General features: G+C 44.4%; 1 protein-coding gene across 3 annotated transcripts in view; it reads right to left on the minus strand.

Moving 5' to 3' along the window:
* Window positions 1-329: 329 nt before the first annotated feature.
* GREM2 (gremlin 2, DAN family BMP antagonist) overlaps window positions 330-19,021 on the minus strand; it is a 54,253-nt gene continuing 35,561 nt past the window's right edge. The window contains exons 2-4 of one of the 3 annotated variants that reach the window (XM_080389776.1): window positions 15,137-17,022; window positions 5,802-5,964; window positions 330-3,674 (exon numbers count right to left, since the gene is read on the minus strand). In XM_080389776.1, coding sequence (XP_080245902.1) covers window positions 3,167-3,673 — 507 coding nt within the window. In that variant the 5' untranslated portion in view covers window position 3,674; window positions 5,802-5,964; window positions 15,137-17,022 and the 3' untranslated portion in view covers window positions 330-3,166. The remainder of the gene's footprint in view (window positions 3,675-5,801; window positions 5,965-15,136; window positions 17,023-19,021) is intronic. The other 2 variants (XM_080389775.1, XM_080389777.1) reach the window with 2 other exon arrangements.

Here is a 19,021-nt window from a genome sequence, read left to right on the forward strand (position 1 = left end):
CATGCCGGTGTCATAGTGCCATAAAGGACAATAGCCTTCCCCTGCTCCTTGTGCGCTAGGTGCTCCTGCTGCTTTCAAGACCTGTGACAGGCATCTCTTCTGGTCATGTGGAGGCTCGTTCCTTAGTGTGAGAACTCCCTTTCCTCACTGAAGCTTTTCTTCAAGATTATTTTGCAAGTATTTTTTATCTGGGTAGGAAAGAAAAAAAAAAAAAGGGGGGGGGGGGTGGAACACAGAACACTATCCTACCTTTGGACAGACATACACTGTATTCATGCAAGAGCTGAAAGCCATCAATAAAATTCTCCTGTATCTTAAGATATACTTCATTATTTTTTTTTTTCCCTTCCCTTCCCTGAGTAGTTTGGTGCCTGTTACATAAGGATCTCGCTATATTTTAAGCAAAACCACTTTGGTCAGGGTAATAGTTACTTCTCTTACCGCAAATGATGCCAGCAGTTCAGCCAGTGGTGGAGCTTTGGTTGCCTTCCTGTCAGTTCACCAAAAAAAACCCCAGAATTTGTGCATGCAGAATCGACTCCAGGATCTAGGATTAGTGCAATTCATGCTTCCCTCTTGCCCTGCAGGTACTTTTGAGGGGGTGGGGGACAAGGGAAGAAGTAGCTAGGTCTTCCCAAGCTGTCAAGGTGAGCCTGTATCTGGTAGGGTCAAAAGGAAGCCGGAGAATATACTGACGAGAGAGCAGCTGGACACAAGGTGTTGAAGCAAAGCCGGGAAACCTGGATGCCATATAACCCTAGAGTAGCTTTATTATTTAATCTATAATTTAATAGTAGACCTATAAAATAATTACATTATACTTAAAGCATTTCTTCATTTTTGTTTTCATTTATAAAACAAGAATTAAATACAGTTTTAACCATTACAAGCTCAACTCAGTTTTTACATAAACACAGCTCCTAGAAGGAGCTTTAAGCTGCAGCATATTCATATTGCAAACTGGTGAAAAACCCAGGCAGGGCATAGCTTAAACATAAAGATTCTTGCACTTTTTTTTTTTTTTTTTTTTTTTTTAACTGAAGTTATTAGGGTGCTTTTCGTTCTCTAGTCCAAAATGCCAGACTTCCCATTCATTTCTTTCAAGTGGAGACTGAGATCCCAGGAGTCTTTGACTGTAGTTATTGCCGCCTTACCCCCCCGCCCAGCTCCCCGCAGCTACACCAGTGCTCGAGCTTGGCCTGACCGGTGCTGGCCTGGTGGCTGGCACGATGCTGGCAGGGCAGCAGCAAGCGCTGATAAAGCAATCCCCATGCGAGGAACCTCCCCGTGCCCTGCTGACACGCTGAAAGAGCACAGCAGCAAAGCCACAGCCGTTCACGTAATCAGGCTAACAGACCTGACCAACCTCACCCTGCCCACCCCGAGCCCCGTAAACCGCTTGGCGAGCTCTGGTGGAGCTCAGTCCCAAAAGCCTCTTAGAGCCGGCTGTCGCACAGAACAGCGACCTGTGGCACTGTACCCCTGGCTGGCAGCAGGGGCCAGGCACGTTAACCCGCTGAAGCGGCTGCATGTGAAGAGGCTGGTGGGGAAGGGCTCCCACCGCAAGCTGGTTTCACGAGATGCAGATGCTGAACTGCGAGACATGCATCAGGGAGTCGGCGTGTCATTTTTAATTTGTAAGCTTCAGACAATTGAGCACGCATGGGCTCCGGGTTGGGGGGAAGGGGCTGGTTTGTTTTGAGACATGGGGTTTTAATGCAGCTGGGACTAATACAGTTCTGATCTGTAACAAACAGATTATACAGGACATGCTAAACTCCATCAACTGAATAACAACACAGTATGATTTTAAATGAACTGCAAGTGTTCACCGACACTGATTACGTAGAACTCAAAACCCGCGCGGACCACCAGTACTGTAGCAATTACCACTTACTCTCTCCCTGCTCCTACAGCTGTGACCCATTCCAGCGGCACTGACTGATGGGCTTGTCCTTTAACACTAACACATTAACGTGGTTTCCAATCATGGGAGAGACACCACTCCCAAAACCTGATGACACTGATGTAGCTTTTGTATTCAGTCCAGCCATGACCAAATTTTATCCTTTGTGCGACAGTGCTTTTATACCTTAAGGGAAACATTGTTCCCTTAAGTGTTCTCAGCTCCTCTCCCACTACCCTCCCACCTACCCTGGTCTGAGCAGGCATAAATATAAGGTCATACATGGGTGTTGTCTTTCCTGGAGTAAGAAACACACACACACACATCTAACACACAAAAACCTACCGAAAGCCCAGTTAAACCATGTCCATTTTAAGCCAGGCAGCTGACCTAGCAACCGAGTCTCTTACTCAACGTATTTTAATCTCCGGCACATTCTGCCACAAGAAAAATATACATGGCTAGGTCTATAATACTTTAAACAGCTGTTTACTATAGCTAGGTTACAAAATAAACACTGCTGCAGAGACCACGTGTTGGATATACTCTTAAACACAACAGCATCAGAACCCACCCTCAGTCTGCTCCGCGGTGACGGTGGCTGACCCAGCGCCTCGCCCTCTTCCCCTCGCTCCTTATCTGCCTTCAGACAAGAAGCCCCGAACCGCTTGTCATTGCACAATTAAAGTTGTCTTGAGGAGATGAGCCTCGTCAGAGAGCCTCGCTTGCTTCTCGCAGGTTACTCGTCCCTCATCTGCGTCCCCCAGCCCTGGGCAGCGCCCCAGCACTTCCAAGTGGGAGTGGTGAGCTCCGGCCCAAAGCACGGGGAAGGCGTCCTCGTCTTGTGGAGGGGACTGGAGTGTAGGGCAGAGGGCTTTACTCCACACAGTGGAAACATTTAATGCTGGTTTCAGCCAACTGGTTACTTAGAGGATCGATCGCAACTCCTGGCAGCCTGCTCCACTCCAGCAGATTCAACCGCCAAATGACACTGGAAATACAATGAAACTTGATGGTGAAGTGCCTCACACAGCCCATTAAACAGCGTTATTCCAGTCGGCAAGCGGCAAGGAGCCTCTCCTTGCTCGAGAGATGCCTCCTGAAAGACAACAGAACACCGACAAAAAAAAAAAAAAAAAAAAAAAAAAAAGAAGGAAAAGAAGAAACAAAGTGACGAAATGGACAGTCTGCTCAGTGGGAGAGGGGAGGCAGCAGTAAATCTGATGGGGGCAACACCAAGCAGTAGCCACACGCCTGCTCTCACAGTTTGCCCGAGTTGTTAAGATTCACAGACATGCACCGGCACTGCTTGACCTTCTGGATTTTCTTGAGTCGGAAGGGTGGGTCCAGCTCTGGGCACTCCAGCTGCACGGTGGAAGAGGTGACCTTGTGCGGCTTGCAGAACGCGCAGGACTGGAAGGACTCCTCCTCCTTCTTCACGTGCCGCGGTATGTAGAAGGAGTTGCACTGCCCATAGCAAAAGCGGTTGATGATGGTGCGGCTTATGCAGCCCTCCTCGCTGACAGTCTGCCGCAGGGGCTGCGTCTTGCACCAGTCGCTCTTGAGGTATTTCCTCTCGGTGACCACCAAGGCCTCCTGGCTGGAGGCCAGCACCTCCTTATTCAGCTGCTGCCTCCGCTCCGAGTGGTTGCTGCTGCTGTCCTTGTAAGGGGAGGGAATGGCGCCCGCCGGACGGTTTTTCCTCGTGTCCGTGACTCGAACCAGCGCTGCCATCAGGAAAACGGACAAGGCGAATTTCCAAATCATCCTGCAAACAGCAACACAAGCAGCTGTTAGGAGAGACACGTTTTCAAACCACAGAACTGTAACGGCGGTGAACTCTTCTACGCCTGCTTTTAGAAGCAGCAGAGATCTTGCCACCTTTGTAGTCCCAACAGCTTTCCCCAGGAGATTAGCTCTATTCTCAGGTGATTACTTATCACGAAGTTGCTAAGCCCTGTGAAAGTCACATCGCTCCCCCCCAGCCTTGCGAGCTCTCCCACTACTTGCTTTCCCCCCACAGGGACAGTGCTGCTTCGATCGCTGAAGAAGTGACTTTACAGAAGCTCCAGCCAGAAAAGCTTCCTCCTCCTCTGTGAAATCCTGGGCCAAACAGCTGGGCAAAGTCCTGGCTAGCGAAGGCTCCAGAGACTCCTGCCAACACCGTGACAGCTGATTTGGGGACGGCGGGGGAGAAGGGAAGGGAATGCCCGGTTACACAAGGTGAACTCCCATCTGCCTCCCCAGCCCCCGAGTCCCCGCACAGCCTCATTCCACACAGAAGTAGCGAGAAGTGTCCAAAAGCCGATTTTTATTATCTTAAATTACTTCTGAAGTTTCTTGGGGCTTTTATGGAACTTACAGATTTGCATTTATTGCCTTTGTGGGAGGCCGAAAACTTGATGGATTTATTCTTCCAGTAAAAGGAAATGCTTAAACACAACTTTGACTTCATTAGCGCGATGCCTCTTAGGCAAATGGTTTAAGAAGGTTTGTAAACAGGAGAGAATTCAGTATTTATTTTAGATGTTAAGGAATAGGTTAGATCACAAGCCAGTTGCTAAGTTAAAATAGTCAGCCAGTTGGCAAAAATATTTTTTCCTATGGTTGTCTTTTAGGATTTCTTGTTCTGTGGAGCATCCCTTACCAACTCTTGGATTTTCATCAACCACTTGTCCAATTCATTTTAGTAATGTGTCTCGGTGCGATTCCAGGATATCAGAGTAGACATACTAAATTTCCTCATAAAGTCAGTTCTCACCAGTGCACTGCCACAACTCATTTTACAGTTCACTTCATGCCGCTCTCCCTGGGAAGGGGGAACAGGGGGTCTCTAGGGTGCCAGAAGTGGGTGCAGCCCAGAAGCTTCCTATTCGGAGGCAAGGACCCTTCAAGTCTTTCTGAAAGTGTTCTTAGTGAACTGTATTTTTATAATAGCATACAGATGAAAGACTCATCCCTCTCTTCCCAGTAAAGTTTCAAATCCTTCCAAGTAATGATTTATTTATTTTTCCTTTAGAGAGATGCCAAGATGAAAACAATACCATCATACCAGTAAATATAGGTATGTCTCACACTAGAGACACTTGAGATGGTGCATAGATACTCCTAACATGAAAACATGCCCGTTTCCAAACAAAGACACCAACAGATTGAAAGAGTCATTGCTGCAAAAGTGCAAGAGAAGATAACAACAGCAATAGCAAATAGGTCTTACCTAACAAAGCAGACCTAACACATTTAACCCCTATGGAGATAAAGTGAAGGAACTACTGTAGCAGACTAGGTGAGACAACATAATTTCAGGCGATTTTCTAAGTTTACGAGATCTCAATGTCAGGCTTTGACTAAATTTCTAAGGGGAGAAGCGCTGAAGGGAAAGAAAGTGCTAATCCTATAGCTGTGAATGAAGGATGTTCTGAGGCAGAGTTAAATTTCACCAGAGTGTGTGCTTGAAAGAGAATCGTCTTTAAAGGGAAGCCACTGTTTCTAAAACCCAGATCAGCCCATTCATCTGCAACCATGCCAGTTGCCCACTGACACCCACTGTAGCCATGGGTACTTTAAAGCACTGGCCTATTTTCACACTGCTTAGCATTCTGCATAAAAGTCCAGAAGTTTTGTCCAGAGTCTTTAAATGAAGCAAGACTAGACTTGGCTTTGCTCGCAAGTATTGTCGCCAAGACCATTGGATGTCAACCCACACGGCCAGGCCAAAACCTAATCAGGTAATTAGTTTCAGTTGAATATAGCGTTCCACGCTTCCTTTCAAACTGTTCTCGTGTTATTCTGCACCGATGGCTGCATTTCAGTAGTAGATAAAACAATTGATCCCCATTGCTTTGTGCTTTCTATAGAAAGAGGAGGAAAAGACATGGGAGTTACAAGACTATACCTTCTAGGGGTCTCCACAAGATGCCTTATGCCAACGCTACTCTTCTACTCTTCTCTTGAAACGCAAGCCCACAAAGCAATTGTGATAACTCTACTGTTCTTCAGGGAGGGAGGCTGGTCCTTTTCAGCAGGGATATCGCCTCTCGGGTCTCATTTCTCTGATCCTGGCGGGGAAAAGGACAACACAGGTCCTAAGCCACATCAGAAGGACAAAGACACTTTCCCCTACCCCTTCCTCTTTTCTACGGTAAACCCTGTCTTACCACACCCACCCTTTCCCATCACAAAATGCGAGCTGAAAACGTTTCCCTTTTGTGTCAGGGGTGGGGTCAAGTAGAAATCCTACGTAGGAATTCAGGAAAGCTGACAGAGGGCTCACAACTCAAACTCTACAATATAGAGAAATGTTATAGTAGTTTTCTAATTACTGGAATAGTTTTATGTAGGCATGGAGAGCCATTCAACAGAGTAAGTAGGATTTATTCAGTAAGTCTACATTTATAACTAATAAAGCATTATTAATCAAAGCCACTATTGTAAGGTTATAAACGAAACACTGCAGTACACGTTAGCAAGTACTTCTACAGACAGGTAGGAATGCACCACCTATTTCTGTCAATGATCCTTATCAAACCTGGACCTTAAAATGTTTACATAATAGAATAATAATCTATTTTACACTAGCAGGTCAAATGTGCATCCTGTCAGATCGTGGAATTTCTAATCACAGGGTTGCCCCTTACTAGCCTGCAAATCACCCCTTTCTAAGCCCTGGCACACAAACCCCCTATTCAAGCAAGTAAGGGTGCAAACAAGGTCACCTGGTGCCAGCAACATGCCAAGGACTACATATATTTTTCGGTGCTCACATGCAAAGAGAAAAGAAAACTCAGTATTCTCAGAGACACAGAACTTTTTGGTAAACACAGTCTGAATGCAAAGCAACATGGTGAACGCCGGCTGCAGACAGAGCGGGACGAGAAGGAAGACAAAACGTACTGGAGAAGAATCTGGCTTCTGGCAAGAACAGGGCAGTTCTGTCCTACTTAGATGTCACAGAACTGAACAGGGGGCTGAGCCCGAGCAAGCCAGAACTGCCTCGAGAGACCAGCGCCTCTGAAGCTTGCAGAAACGCCAGCCCGGGCCCACCGCCCCCGCTGCACCTGGGGGTGCCCATGGCCCAGCCAGCAGAAGCTCCCGTGGGACAGTTTTCAGCTTCCTTAAGGGTCGTTGCCAGCTGCTGCCAGTCCCCCCCCACCCCTTTTTCCAGTGTGTGAGGTGGTGCAGAAAATAACCTTAGACTAGACACCAAGCCAGCCCTAGCTGCATTTACATTTCACATGCTAAGTTTTTATCTCTTTGAGATAAGGAAATCAGCGTCAAGTATGAGCTCATAAACTCAACAAACCCATCATGCTGGGGCTGGGCTATCAGGTACTCGGGAGTGTAAAAAATCCTTGGCCAAGGAGGCAGGAACACCAGGACACAGCTCTGTAATTCAGGGACGTCAGGGCACCCATCTAGGAGGGGAGACCCAGGATCGCTGTGTCTGGCCTCAGCTTTATTTCGCCTTTGTATCCAATTACTGTGTAACATAAAATATCTACCAAGGCAGGCTCTCTCTTGCGTAGTGACCTTCTGGCCCTATAACTCACGCATTCCTGAAAGCAATCCAGCTCCGGAGCAGCACAGGCAGCAGTGTAGCCCCCGAAATAGCCTATAGTTTGGTCATTAGGGCACCTCTCTGGGAACTGAAGTGTTGGATTTAACCTCAGAAGTCAAGTGCACATTTTCTGGAGAAGTCTCCCAGCGCAGAAGCCGGCGCTATGGTCTGCAGGGTAGGGCAGGAGGTAACGGCACCATCCATCTGTGCCCAGCGACTGCTCCACCGCTTCCTCTGGTTTGCAAAGCTGTCACCAGTTTCTCAGCTCAGGGTGCAGTTTCTGACTGGGGATTCCTGTTTCACTATCGGCCTCCTTCAGGGTTGCAGGTGGATGTAAAGAGAGAGAGATGTAACTTAAAGATTTGTGATAGTTTTTTTCAGCATGCAGCACCTGCACAGAACCTGGCATTACCAGCACTCGTGGAAGCATCCAGTGCTCTGATACCGGTTTGATACAATCACCTCCCCTTCACCAGGTCTTCCTGGCAGGAGTTCAGAAAAAAAGCCCCAGCCAATAATTTAAAAAACTGAAAAGATACCTCCAAAACCTGTCTTTCCTACCATGGAACTTTCCTACCATGAAGCCTAGGATGGATTCAGCCTGTAAACGCACGTGGAAGAAGAGCCAGTACTATAAACCTATCCTACACCCATCAAAAGCACCGTGAGAGCCAACGACTGGAGAGACGATAAATTCAGAGCTACTTTCCTCTTTAAAAATTATTCATTTAATTAACAGCTGAAGAGTTTGCCTTGGAAAACGGTTTCTGGTCAACTACCAGCAAAGGGCAGACATTATAGGGTAGATTAAATCAGGTACAGTTCTGTGGCATGGTACACACACGGTCACATTTGACCATCTGCATCACTCTTTTCCAGTTTCTATCCTGCAAACTTCAGAGACACAAGAGATCTCCTTTGGGATCAGCTGTTCAGCTGACTGTGGGAATCCCTGTTACCAGAAGTTTTTCTGCTCCCCCCTTACTTTCCTGTTAGACCTAGTCAAAAAAGAATCCGTATAAACCAGCTGTATGTATATTACTGTAAGAACACGGTGTACATGGTCAGTTCTCAGCATTTAAGATGGGACACAAGAAGTGTTCCTTGAAGACAAGCCAGGCAATAACTTCTCAAAGAACTAAAACTTGGCTTTAGCAACAGACGTGGGAAGCCAGGAAATATCAGATTCTCTACCAGGAAGCCAAAAATGCTATTTATTTAATTTATTAATGGTTAGGCATGATTCTAATGGTACAATGTTTGCATAAAGTCTATACAAATCAGGCATCTTTGTGCAAGGGAGGCATTTGGTGAAAGCTTCTCCCTTTTAAGTATCCTTTGGAAACTATTTGTCCTGTGTCTCAACGTCAGCAGTAACAGAACACTGTACTGTATCTTTCTTTTCACAGAGCCATGGGCCTCTTAGTAAATCATTCCATCATTAATAGATTCTCATTATTAAATTGCCAAGACTGAAGCCAGCCACAACAACAAAACACATAGGAGGCGGGGGGGGGGGGGGGGGGGGGGTGTATGAAATGAAGAAAACAAAACAAAAGCCAGTAATGCAGCTAGAATGTGTTACTCTCGTATTCAGATACAAAATCTCTGCTTTTTAGCAGTAAAGAAGAGTTACCATGTACTAGGAATAGTAAGCAACACTTTAAAACCACTAAATGCAACACCGAAGGGAATAATTGTTTAAAAAACAGTAATTAATGCCATTACAACCAGAAGTTTTTCCATTCTTGCCCTCTAAGAACCTTCTATAGTGATTTGAGAGAAAGCTATTTCATTGCATCACAGCCCTAGCAGTAGGTGGTAGAGGCAGAAAACATTTCTTTTAGACTTAATGAACTCCTTGTACCCTCACTGGCTGGCTTGGATGAAGATCCTTCCTCCTCTCCATCCTTCCCGCTCCCCCCCACCAAGGAGATCCGTCCTTCTCGCTCCCTGCGCCGACACTTCTCCCCCAGAGAGGCCCAGGCATGCCCATGGGGCACACCAGGAAGCCTGAAGGGAATTAGGAAGGTTTTCCTGCACCCTGGACACTCCAGGGACCGTACCGTCCTGTCCAGGCTCTTGTTCGCGTTTTGAAAGGGGAAGCAGGCTGGGTTTCACCGATGCCTCAGGAGAGGACAACATTTCCCCCGTAATGCCAGGAATTATAAGTTCTCCTGGTCAAGACAGTTCCTGAAGACACCACATGTAAAATATTCAGAAATAGAGTACATCATCGACAAAACTGAAGTACACTGAGCAAAGGACAACCTGCGGGGACACTACGCTAAGATGAAGCTAGCTGAGAGCAGCTCAGGGGTGCTGCTTCATACTAATTTCAGCTCTCACTATAGATTTTCTACAACCCAGAGCTTTATCTTGAATTCTGCCTGAAGAGGCTGGAAGTTTAGAATTCCTGATCCATACACAAAAATGTAAGAGGAATCAAGGGCTCAACCAATTACTCCTGCCACATCCACCACCGTGTAATGTGTCAGATATGTTATTTTTAGGACAGGAGCAATTATAAAGAAAACCTGAAGGTAAACTCACCCTCGGCACCAAAACTAACCAGCTCGAATGTTTGGCTTTTCCTTCACATTTTGTCCTCTATCCTTCTTATCTACCTTTACTGCCTCCAGAAATTCATGTTTATACCCGCTGTACCGTTCCTTCCTCCAGAAACTTCAGACAAGCCCGTCTGACACAGGTTGGAACGCAGCTGCTCACTTCATCGGAGATCGCGTTACCCCACTGCTCCTCTTTGCACTGACGTCCTGCCAGGAAATATATTGATTTAAATACTGTATTACTGATCTATGGGATTAGGCTCTCCACAGGCTGAATCCTTCTTATCTTGCATAGCTTCTAAACCTGTGCTTCACTTTATTTTTTTAAGTAATACTAGTATTGGATGAATTGAGGTAAGTTTCTCATTTTTTAGAGCCAGGACAAGCAGTTTGTGAGGAGAGTCACTGAAAATTTCATTAGCTGAAATATCAGTTTTTATCCATTATATCCAAGATATGAACTGGAGTTCCAGAAGACTGGGTGGGGGTCCGGGGCAGGGGAAGCATTGGTGAAGCCAGCCATGGTAATTTTCTTTGAGATACAGTCACTAATACTTACATCCATGATAAATACCAATGCGTCCCAAAAAAACACAGACATATATAAGAAATACAATTACTAAGGCAATCACTCAACTAGAATAAAATAGTGAAGGAAACCATGCTCTGAGTTTGCTTGGTTTTTTTAAGGCTAAATGTTAGCCGATTAATACAGCGAAGCAAGACTCTATCAACTTCATACTGCCCTGTATTTATCAGTACATAACTGTGTCAGCATTATTCATTTTAACATAGGAAAAGTTAAATAAAGAGGAGGAAAAAAAGCTCCACGAAATGTAAAAGCTAAGCCATCCTACAGTAGTTCTGGTAACGCCGCAATGCCATTTTTTGGGGAACATGAATACGCAGAACTCCACTTGAACACTAACAGGTAACTGGACAAAGGCTTTTTGGAATACTATTCTGATTAAAACTCCTAAATTTTGTTGCAATTTCAGCTTCAGGAACTTGTGGTTTTAGAGCCAACCACAGACAAATGTCTGCCTGGTGAGCACATGTGAACTGTCCCAAGCAGAGTGAGATGTCCTACTCAGAAGTGTCTGGGTAGTCATCAGTACTGGCAGCACATGCAACACTGGGAAAAGAAGGGGGAGCGGGAGGAGGGAAAAACCCACAAAATAAAACCAGATTTCTGCTCTCTGTCCATAAGGTTGATTTTCTTTCTCCCAACCTGGTTCTGGAGAATGCTACAGTCAGGGGGTGGGGAGGAATAAATAAGAAAAAAACTCCTTGGATACAAGACTAGTTTTTTTTGGAAAGGGCTGAAAGTTAGTTCTTCTACGAATCTAAAAGATGTCTCTTTGCAAGAGTGAACCACGTTGAAAAGATACTTGTTCTCCTTCTCGGTGCTCCTCAGCTTTTCAGCACGAGATAGAGAGCCCCAAATAGGCAAGTCAGTTCTGTTTCCACACGAACGTTTTGTCCAGCAAGCAATAATAGCCTACTTTTAACTTTATTCTTCTGGGCAGAAGGCAGCTGGTACACTCCCATTTGGCAGTGTTTCATTCAGGAGAAAACAGCAGACTTCTGCCCTTGGGAAACGAAAAACTAAATCAGAAGGGAAGCGGTGGCTTCAGCAAATGTCTTCATTTGTGACCATCCCTCAGCCTGCTGGAAAGGAGGACAGTCAACACAAGAATGGGGAAAGTTCAGCATTTAAATACAATAGCTCATTTCATTGCTTCCTCACTGGAGAATCAATACTACAAAAGACTATTTTGCAATGAGTAGTCTCCATTATATTTTTGTTTTTTGCATTACAACAGAACATAGAAATCTCATCCAAGACCAGTGCCTGACTAAGCAACACAACTTCAAATGTTTGTAGACTCACTTGGTGAGCAACATATGGTGGGACCAGAACTGAGCACAGAGGGGAACTGACTTACTGGAGGTCAGAAACGAACTGAGAATGGACCATTTCCAACGTCTTTCAATTGCACCGCATGGCACCAATGCTCTTCTTTCTTCTGATCAATCCAGATTTGTTACCCTTCGGCAAGCTTTTCTTTAAACATGTTATAATTTTGTGTATGAAAATGGTTCTGTGTGAAAATTTTCAATATGCTTTCCCTGAGTTTTGATAGAAGGGAGATGGAGTTAGAAGCTTTATTGCTTTGTAGTGTCAAACAATGCACTACTTCCAGCGCAGCGCACACAGCTCATTTTCCAGCTCACAGGGGAAGACCATTAGTCTTCACTACATGTGCATTACTGTACTCACACCACTTGGGTTTGGATGAGATCTACTCTAGAAGAAAACAGAGGCCTGTACGTTAGAGGATCATAAAAGTGCTCAGAAGAATTTCTGCTTGCTTCTCTTAATGGGCAGAAGAATGCAATTACTTCTAAAAATCAATAGGTGGCATGTTGTCTTGTATATGAGAAACACTAGATAAATCAAGAGAAAAGGAACATTCACATTTTCCAGAGTTTCTGGTAGACTCAGTTACTTCTACTCATCAAGCTCTCTATTCAAGATTCTACCCTGTTACTACGTTAGGTCTCTCAAGTAGTCAAGTTCCCGTTTGAAAAATCTAAAATTTTATTGACTATCTAGTGTTTATATTACGGATTTCTGTAAGCTAACATCCTATTTATAGAGCTGAAAGACAGACGGTTCAAAGAAGAATCACTCTTTTCTCAGTATCCCAAGGCTAGTCTTCCTAACAGGCGGTATGCAAATTCCCCCACACCCCAAACTTCAGCTGCGTATCCCACTCTTTTCTAACACGCCACCTACCACAACCATTGCAGCTCTATTTCCATAAAGTTGTCCTAAAAATGGCATAGATTTACTGCTTCAAGAGCTTTTCATTTACATTTATCTCTGCTTACAAATCTGCCTGACAAAGCATTGGTCTCCTAACTAAAATGTACAGCAGTTGTGGGGACAGAGGGCAGACGACCTACGCTAAGGAGCAAATAAAACAAGTATTAAGCCCATTAGCCGCAACCAGGTCTATGCCACGCACATATGTACGTTGCCAGAATGATTAGTTTCACAGAAAAGCTTTTTCCTCCTCAGTGAAGCTAAACCTAGGGAATCCTCTCATCCTTCCCCGCCCCCCCCCCCCCCCCCTCCCCTTCGGTTAATAAGCAGCATGCTATTCCACATCTGATAGTTCCCAAAAATTACATTTTTTTTTTAATCCAGCAACCAAATTTCAAACAAGTTGGACAGCAAGGCAGTTTTGAAACCTCTACTGCATTACACTATGTGTGTTTTCTCCCAAGGTATACAGGAAAGCAAGAAAAGTCTTTCAGAAAACGGTAAGGGGGAGGACACAAGCGATGGATACGGCAGTTTGCTACCACAGGAGGTGAGAGTGGTAAAGAGGGTGTTTAGGGTTACTGCGGTGGACTGGCGCACCCAACACATCCATAGAAAACCAAAGTTCATGAGCTCTAATGTTCACCTGTAATACAAGACACCTTGAAACAACAGTGGGTCACCTCAAAGCTTTTAATATATTTTCTTGCTCAGGGTCTAAGATGGCCCAACAGTTGTAAAACTTATCTGTGCCAGCAATAGATGGAAGCCAGGCAGTACCAAGTCACTGCCACACACCACGCACAGTATTGCCCTTGGGCTGATCCTGTAATATTTTGCATCCCTTTCTGTTCTCAAACTTACTTGGAGAGTTACAAGATGTTTTCTTCTTTCCCTAAGAACACCAGGCTTCTACTCGGCTTCCTTCTGCAATTATTGTTTGTGGATTAACTAATGGTCCATCAGAATCCCCATGTAATTACCTTTGTTGCAAAGTTTAACTTGGCTGTGGGCTTTGTTCTGAAAGGAAGCCTGTTCACTCCAGGTCCCACATGAGAAAATTCAGGTATGCAACCGAAATGCAGTTTAAACCTGTGAGGGCTGAGAAGCACGGCAACCACATGCTCTGAGGGCTGGCTGTACATGCGCATCTGCAAGCTGTCCTGGTTTCAGCTGGGATGGAGTTAATTTTCCTCCTTGTAGCTGGTACAGGGCTGTGTGTTTGGATTTAGTATGAGTAATATTGGTAACACACTGATGGTTTAGCTGTTGCCAAGCCGTGCTTACCCCAAGTCAAGGACTTTCCAGTTTCCCAGGCTCTGCCAGTGAGCAGGCGCACAGGGAGCCGGGAGGCAGCAGGGCCAGGACAGCTGACCCCAACTAGCCAAAGGGATATTCCACACCACAGAGCGTCATGCCCAGTATATAAACTGGGGGCAGCTGGCCAGGGGATGCCAATCACTTGACTTTTCTTGGGTTTGTGTTTTATTTCTCTCTCTCTCTTTGTTGTCTCCCTTTCCCTTATATCATCATTATTATAGTTTATTTCAAATAATAAACTGTTCTTATCTCAACCCATGGGTTTTACCTTTTTTCCGGTTCTCCTCTCCATCCCACCAGGACCGGGTGTTGGGTTGAGGGGGGAATGAGCGGCTGTGTGGTACTTAGCTGCTGGCCAGGATTGAAGGGATTAAACCATGACACAAGTTTGTAGACAAAGGTGACATTTGGAGTTCTAAACCTTCAGAGCTATATGGCTTCTTGGCCACCCTAGTACTGCATCAATGGAAGTCTGGATGGAAGTTCATCAGTTTGGAACTACTCTGATCCTTGTTTTCAAGCTGTTTTGTGAGATAACCATAGGAATTTTAATTTATTTCACTATACGTCTATTGGTATTTCCAAATTGTTAGGTTCCAGTAATGTTTATGACTGCCACAGCTGTCAGATGGACTAAAATAAATCACAGCAGCTGATGCTCAACAACTATCAAAGGTACAGAACTTACCGGGTGCTGTAATGTCAGGAATACAAAAAAAATTTGTGATTAGGTATGCAATAGCAACATAAAATGCTAAATACCTAAACATTTCAGTAGCACTTTCTAGCTATACTGGGAAATGTATAGCGCACAGAACGAATGGATAAACTCCAGTTTACTCACTGTTATCAGCAGCGTGTGTCACTTCACCAAAAGATGAATTCTCAGTGAAATGCAGCAGGATGACCTGTACCACAGGAAATTTCACATCCAAATACTGGAAACTTACCCCAGCCCTCCCACTTCACACTGATGGCAACACGTGGCTGTCCCACATCTATGTTCTTGTGGCTTTGATTCATGCTCTGCTCAGTGATTCTCCTCCCGTCATTGCCTGAAGAATGTAAATATTTGTTCTGTCGGTATTCTGGTTTACAGACTTGGCCCATTATTGAATATGAAGGCTGTAATTCAATCATAGAAGGATCTGTTGCCATGCATAAATAGGGATTTTATGTTTTATGACTTAGGCTTTGCAGAGCAGCCGTCTTCCTACTCACCTCCCCCTCTCCTTGCCCAGGACTGAATTATAGTTCTGCCTCTAATTGCAACCCCGTATTATTCTATTTCTCTTCTGCTGAGAGGAAGACCAGAGCTATCATTCTGAACACACACCAAGCCACAGGAGCCTGGATGAGGTACTCTAATGACAGGTCCTCCTACACAGCACATTTACAGTCTTTCTGCTAATTAATTTGATTTGCTTTGTCTAGACTAACATAATACAGCAAGTTATGCTCGTTTAAAGGAGGACTGTTAGCCTTTTGGTTCACTCCAAATGAGGGAAGAAAGAAGAGTCAATGGACTGGAATCTGGGGGAGACTAACTTTGCCCTTGACTACACCATTGCTTATGTTTTCACTTGACCAAGACTTTGTCTCCAGGAGAACCCGAGACAGCACTATCATCAGAGGAGAGACTATAATCAAAATCAGATATCATCGGCATGCGCATGGCAAGGCAGTGGCAGTTACACAGAAGGACTCTGTCTACGATGCACCACAGTCAGCAGCTTTCTTCCTGGCAATCACCTGGCATCTACTGTTCACAGCTCCTGACATCCTCAGAGGGCTGAACAAACATGTAATTAAAACCACACACAAGCTGTTTTCTTCAGACTCCCTTCACAGAACGAGGGGAGATTCAGTAGCGTGCCACTGGACTAGTACATCAGAGGCAAAGCTGGTGATGGGAGTTAGAGTAACTCCTCACCATCTGGAAGTTGAGACCTTCGTTGAGTAGTTTTGACAATGACTGAAACTGTGGAGCTGAAGAGTCTCAGAGTTGAGCTGTCAGTCAAATATAGGACATGGGACATGGGAGTGATGCGCGAGAAACAGATGAACCAACTTGGATTTGAAAGTTCAGCCTTCTGAGTCAGGTGGGCAGATCCAGTTTTAATATCCAGAAAGAAAAGTGACAAGGAATCACACTCATCATATAGGTGCACCGTGGAGTGGAATGAGTCCATACATTTCTTAGGAATGGCAAATACCTTCCCCTGTGATGGAAGAAGAAGAAGAGGAAGGGAGGAAGCTTACAGAGGCAAACGCCAACCTCTTCTGCTCAGAAACCCACAGAAAAGTGCCAGAGCTCCCCTCCTGTAGGCAACTTTAGGATCATTTTTTTTTAGCCTTGGAACCTCAGTTGCATTTATCATTTTGCAGCATCAAAGAGGGGAAAGATTCCAACTTTGGGAGTTCCTGGCTCAGGGATTTCTATTTGACTGCTAGTAACTGGGGACCCTCTTTATATAAACACAAGTAAAAGACAAACAGCACCCAGAGGCTCTTTATTAACTTAAAGTGACTTTGGTTTTTTTAGTGATTGGCCATAAGCCATTCACACTGTGTCACCACAGTTAAGGTTAAAATATTTTTCCATTACTCACGCTTTCAGGCTCAGTAGAAGTAGACAATCAGTAAAAGGAAATCTGAAGATTCTTCTCTTTGGCTCTTTCAGCAAGCTATTCTCAGAAAGGTCAGGGAGGTATCTCGGAAAGTGTTAGCCAACATCTAGCTATAAATTTCAGTGTGAGATGGCAAGCTCCACTGCTCTTCCAAGTTTATTCAAAGCCTCTTCCCCAGCTCCAACTTAGGCAGCACTTCCTTGAATCTAGAGCAGACAGATGACACCTCTAGTAATCTTTGATGACCTCGTGTTACTACGTAAGACATCAAGGCTCCCTTTCATCCCAGTGCTTGACTTGATGGAGAGCAGTGACTCATCTAAGTGAAGTGGCCAATGGAGCTTCCCTTTTGACATGACTACAGCGTTAGCTACTGGCTAACATCTCCGTGTGTGACCATTAAATGCAAAACATTGTGAAAAGGAGGAACGAGTGATCAGAAAGCTTGCTCGTTCATGGTTTGGGGTGGGTTTTTTTTCTTATTGCAGAGCAGTCAGAGAACGTGTTGTGCATTACAGTTTATGCTGTTTTTACTAATCCTACCATTTCAGTGTGGTTTCAAGCATTTATATGGATCTTGCTGAAGCAGCAAGGGCGGTCGATCAGCTGAAAGGTTGGGCAAACTCCTTGTAACGGTTCTCCTAGCATTAACACAGCTTTGTGTTGGTGCTAGAACTATTACAAGTAGTTTAAACTTGTATATACAACTCCATAAACCATTCAGTTGGCTCAGCAACCGCATGCCACCTGTTCCACGTGCTAAGGCCCGCTGTAGTTGGTTAGACCAAATAAGATCTCCCCAAGGAAAATGCTCTGATCCATAGGGTTGCTCTGGTTCCCGCTGAGTGATCACACACACAACTCACACATTAATTTAGAAGTGACTTAGACCACAGGTACAAACAACTCTATGCACCCATGCAGATGGCTCTTTCTAGACTTCTTCCTATGTCTTGACTAAACAGTAGACTTTTTAAAGAAGTTATATGTAATATGGGATTAAGAGGACTGGAATCTCAAATAAGGCTAGGTGGAAAATATTTTCTGACACCACGAGAACTAGACATATTGAAAGCCTCATGCCCAAACTGGAGGAAAAAATACATCCTGACCATTGGCCTATGTTTCCACTTAACATCAGCTGAACTATTAGATTCTGAATTCTTCCTTATTTTCCTTTTGAAGAAGGTGGTGAAGTGAGCAAAAATTGGTTTTAAGATAATTTCAATGTAAAATTATTAAACTCTGAAAAGCCAAGAAGTCATTTGACACAGCTAACATGAAACACCTTTTTGTCTCAGTAATGGGAAAGCCCTAAAAAATACACATCAATTAAACTAGAACCTTCAGGTGCTTTCACCCTAAAGATGCTGAATTCTCTTCCTGTGAAAAATCAACTTTGAATAAAGAGTTTTGATCAACACTTCTCCTGAAATCTTTCATTCCCACTGTGTGGAGAGGAGAAAAAAAAAAAAAAAAAAAAAAAAAAGGTTTCAAATCTGAACCCTTAGGGCCAGCTACTACAATTTGTGTAGCATGATGGTCCTCAATAGGTCAAGAATAAGCACAGCCCCATGGGGGTTTTTATGCTTGTATTTTGAAAGGAGGCTCAGTAAAGAATTTGGCTTAGCAAAACAAGACTGCGCTTCCTCTCTTCCCTTACTTAGTTTCAGAACAACAGCTTTTGCTTTGAGTGATTATTTCAGCTTCCGTAATTTTTCTCCAGCACAATACTGTAAAGAAACTCTACACGGATCAGAAAAGTGATTTGGGCAGCATAAGAACACGGATAATGTCAGAGCATCAAACAGAAACACAAAAGCTATTAGGAAAAGCACTACCAAAAATGCACCTAGCAAAGACAAAGCTAAAAGTAGCTCACCTGTCTGAAAATCTGCTAACCTGGCAAAAAATGGTTTTCTTAGGGGACCCCAAGAAGCTCCTAATTAGCACAAAGACAAAGGAATACCAATTTCCAAAACTCTGCTCATTAAAACCACAGGGCACATTAGAATTTTTTTTCTTCCGTCTCACCCCCAAAATCAAACTTGCTTTACAACATGAAAGACATAAAAGACATCAGAGCAAGTGCATAATTCCATATCTACATATTTGTTGTAAGACCGAAGGGGAGGACTCTTAAGCTTATCTAAAAAGAAAAAAAGGAGTGAGAATTAAATCATTAAACTGTATGGTTTAAGCAAA

The sequence above is a fragment of the Falco punctatus genome, assembly GCF_963210335.1.
Source record: "Falco punctatus genome assembly, chromosome: 5".
Lineage (NCBI taxonomy): Eukaryota > Metazoa > Chordata > Aves > Falconiformes > Falconidae > Falco > Falco punctatus.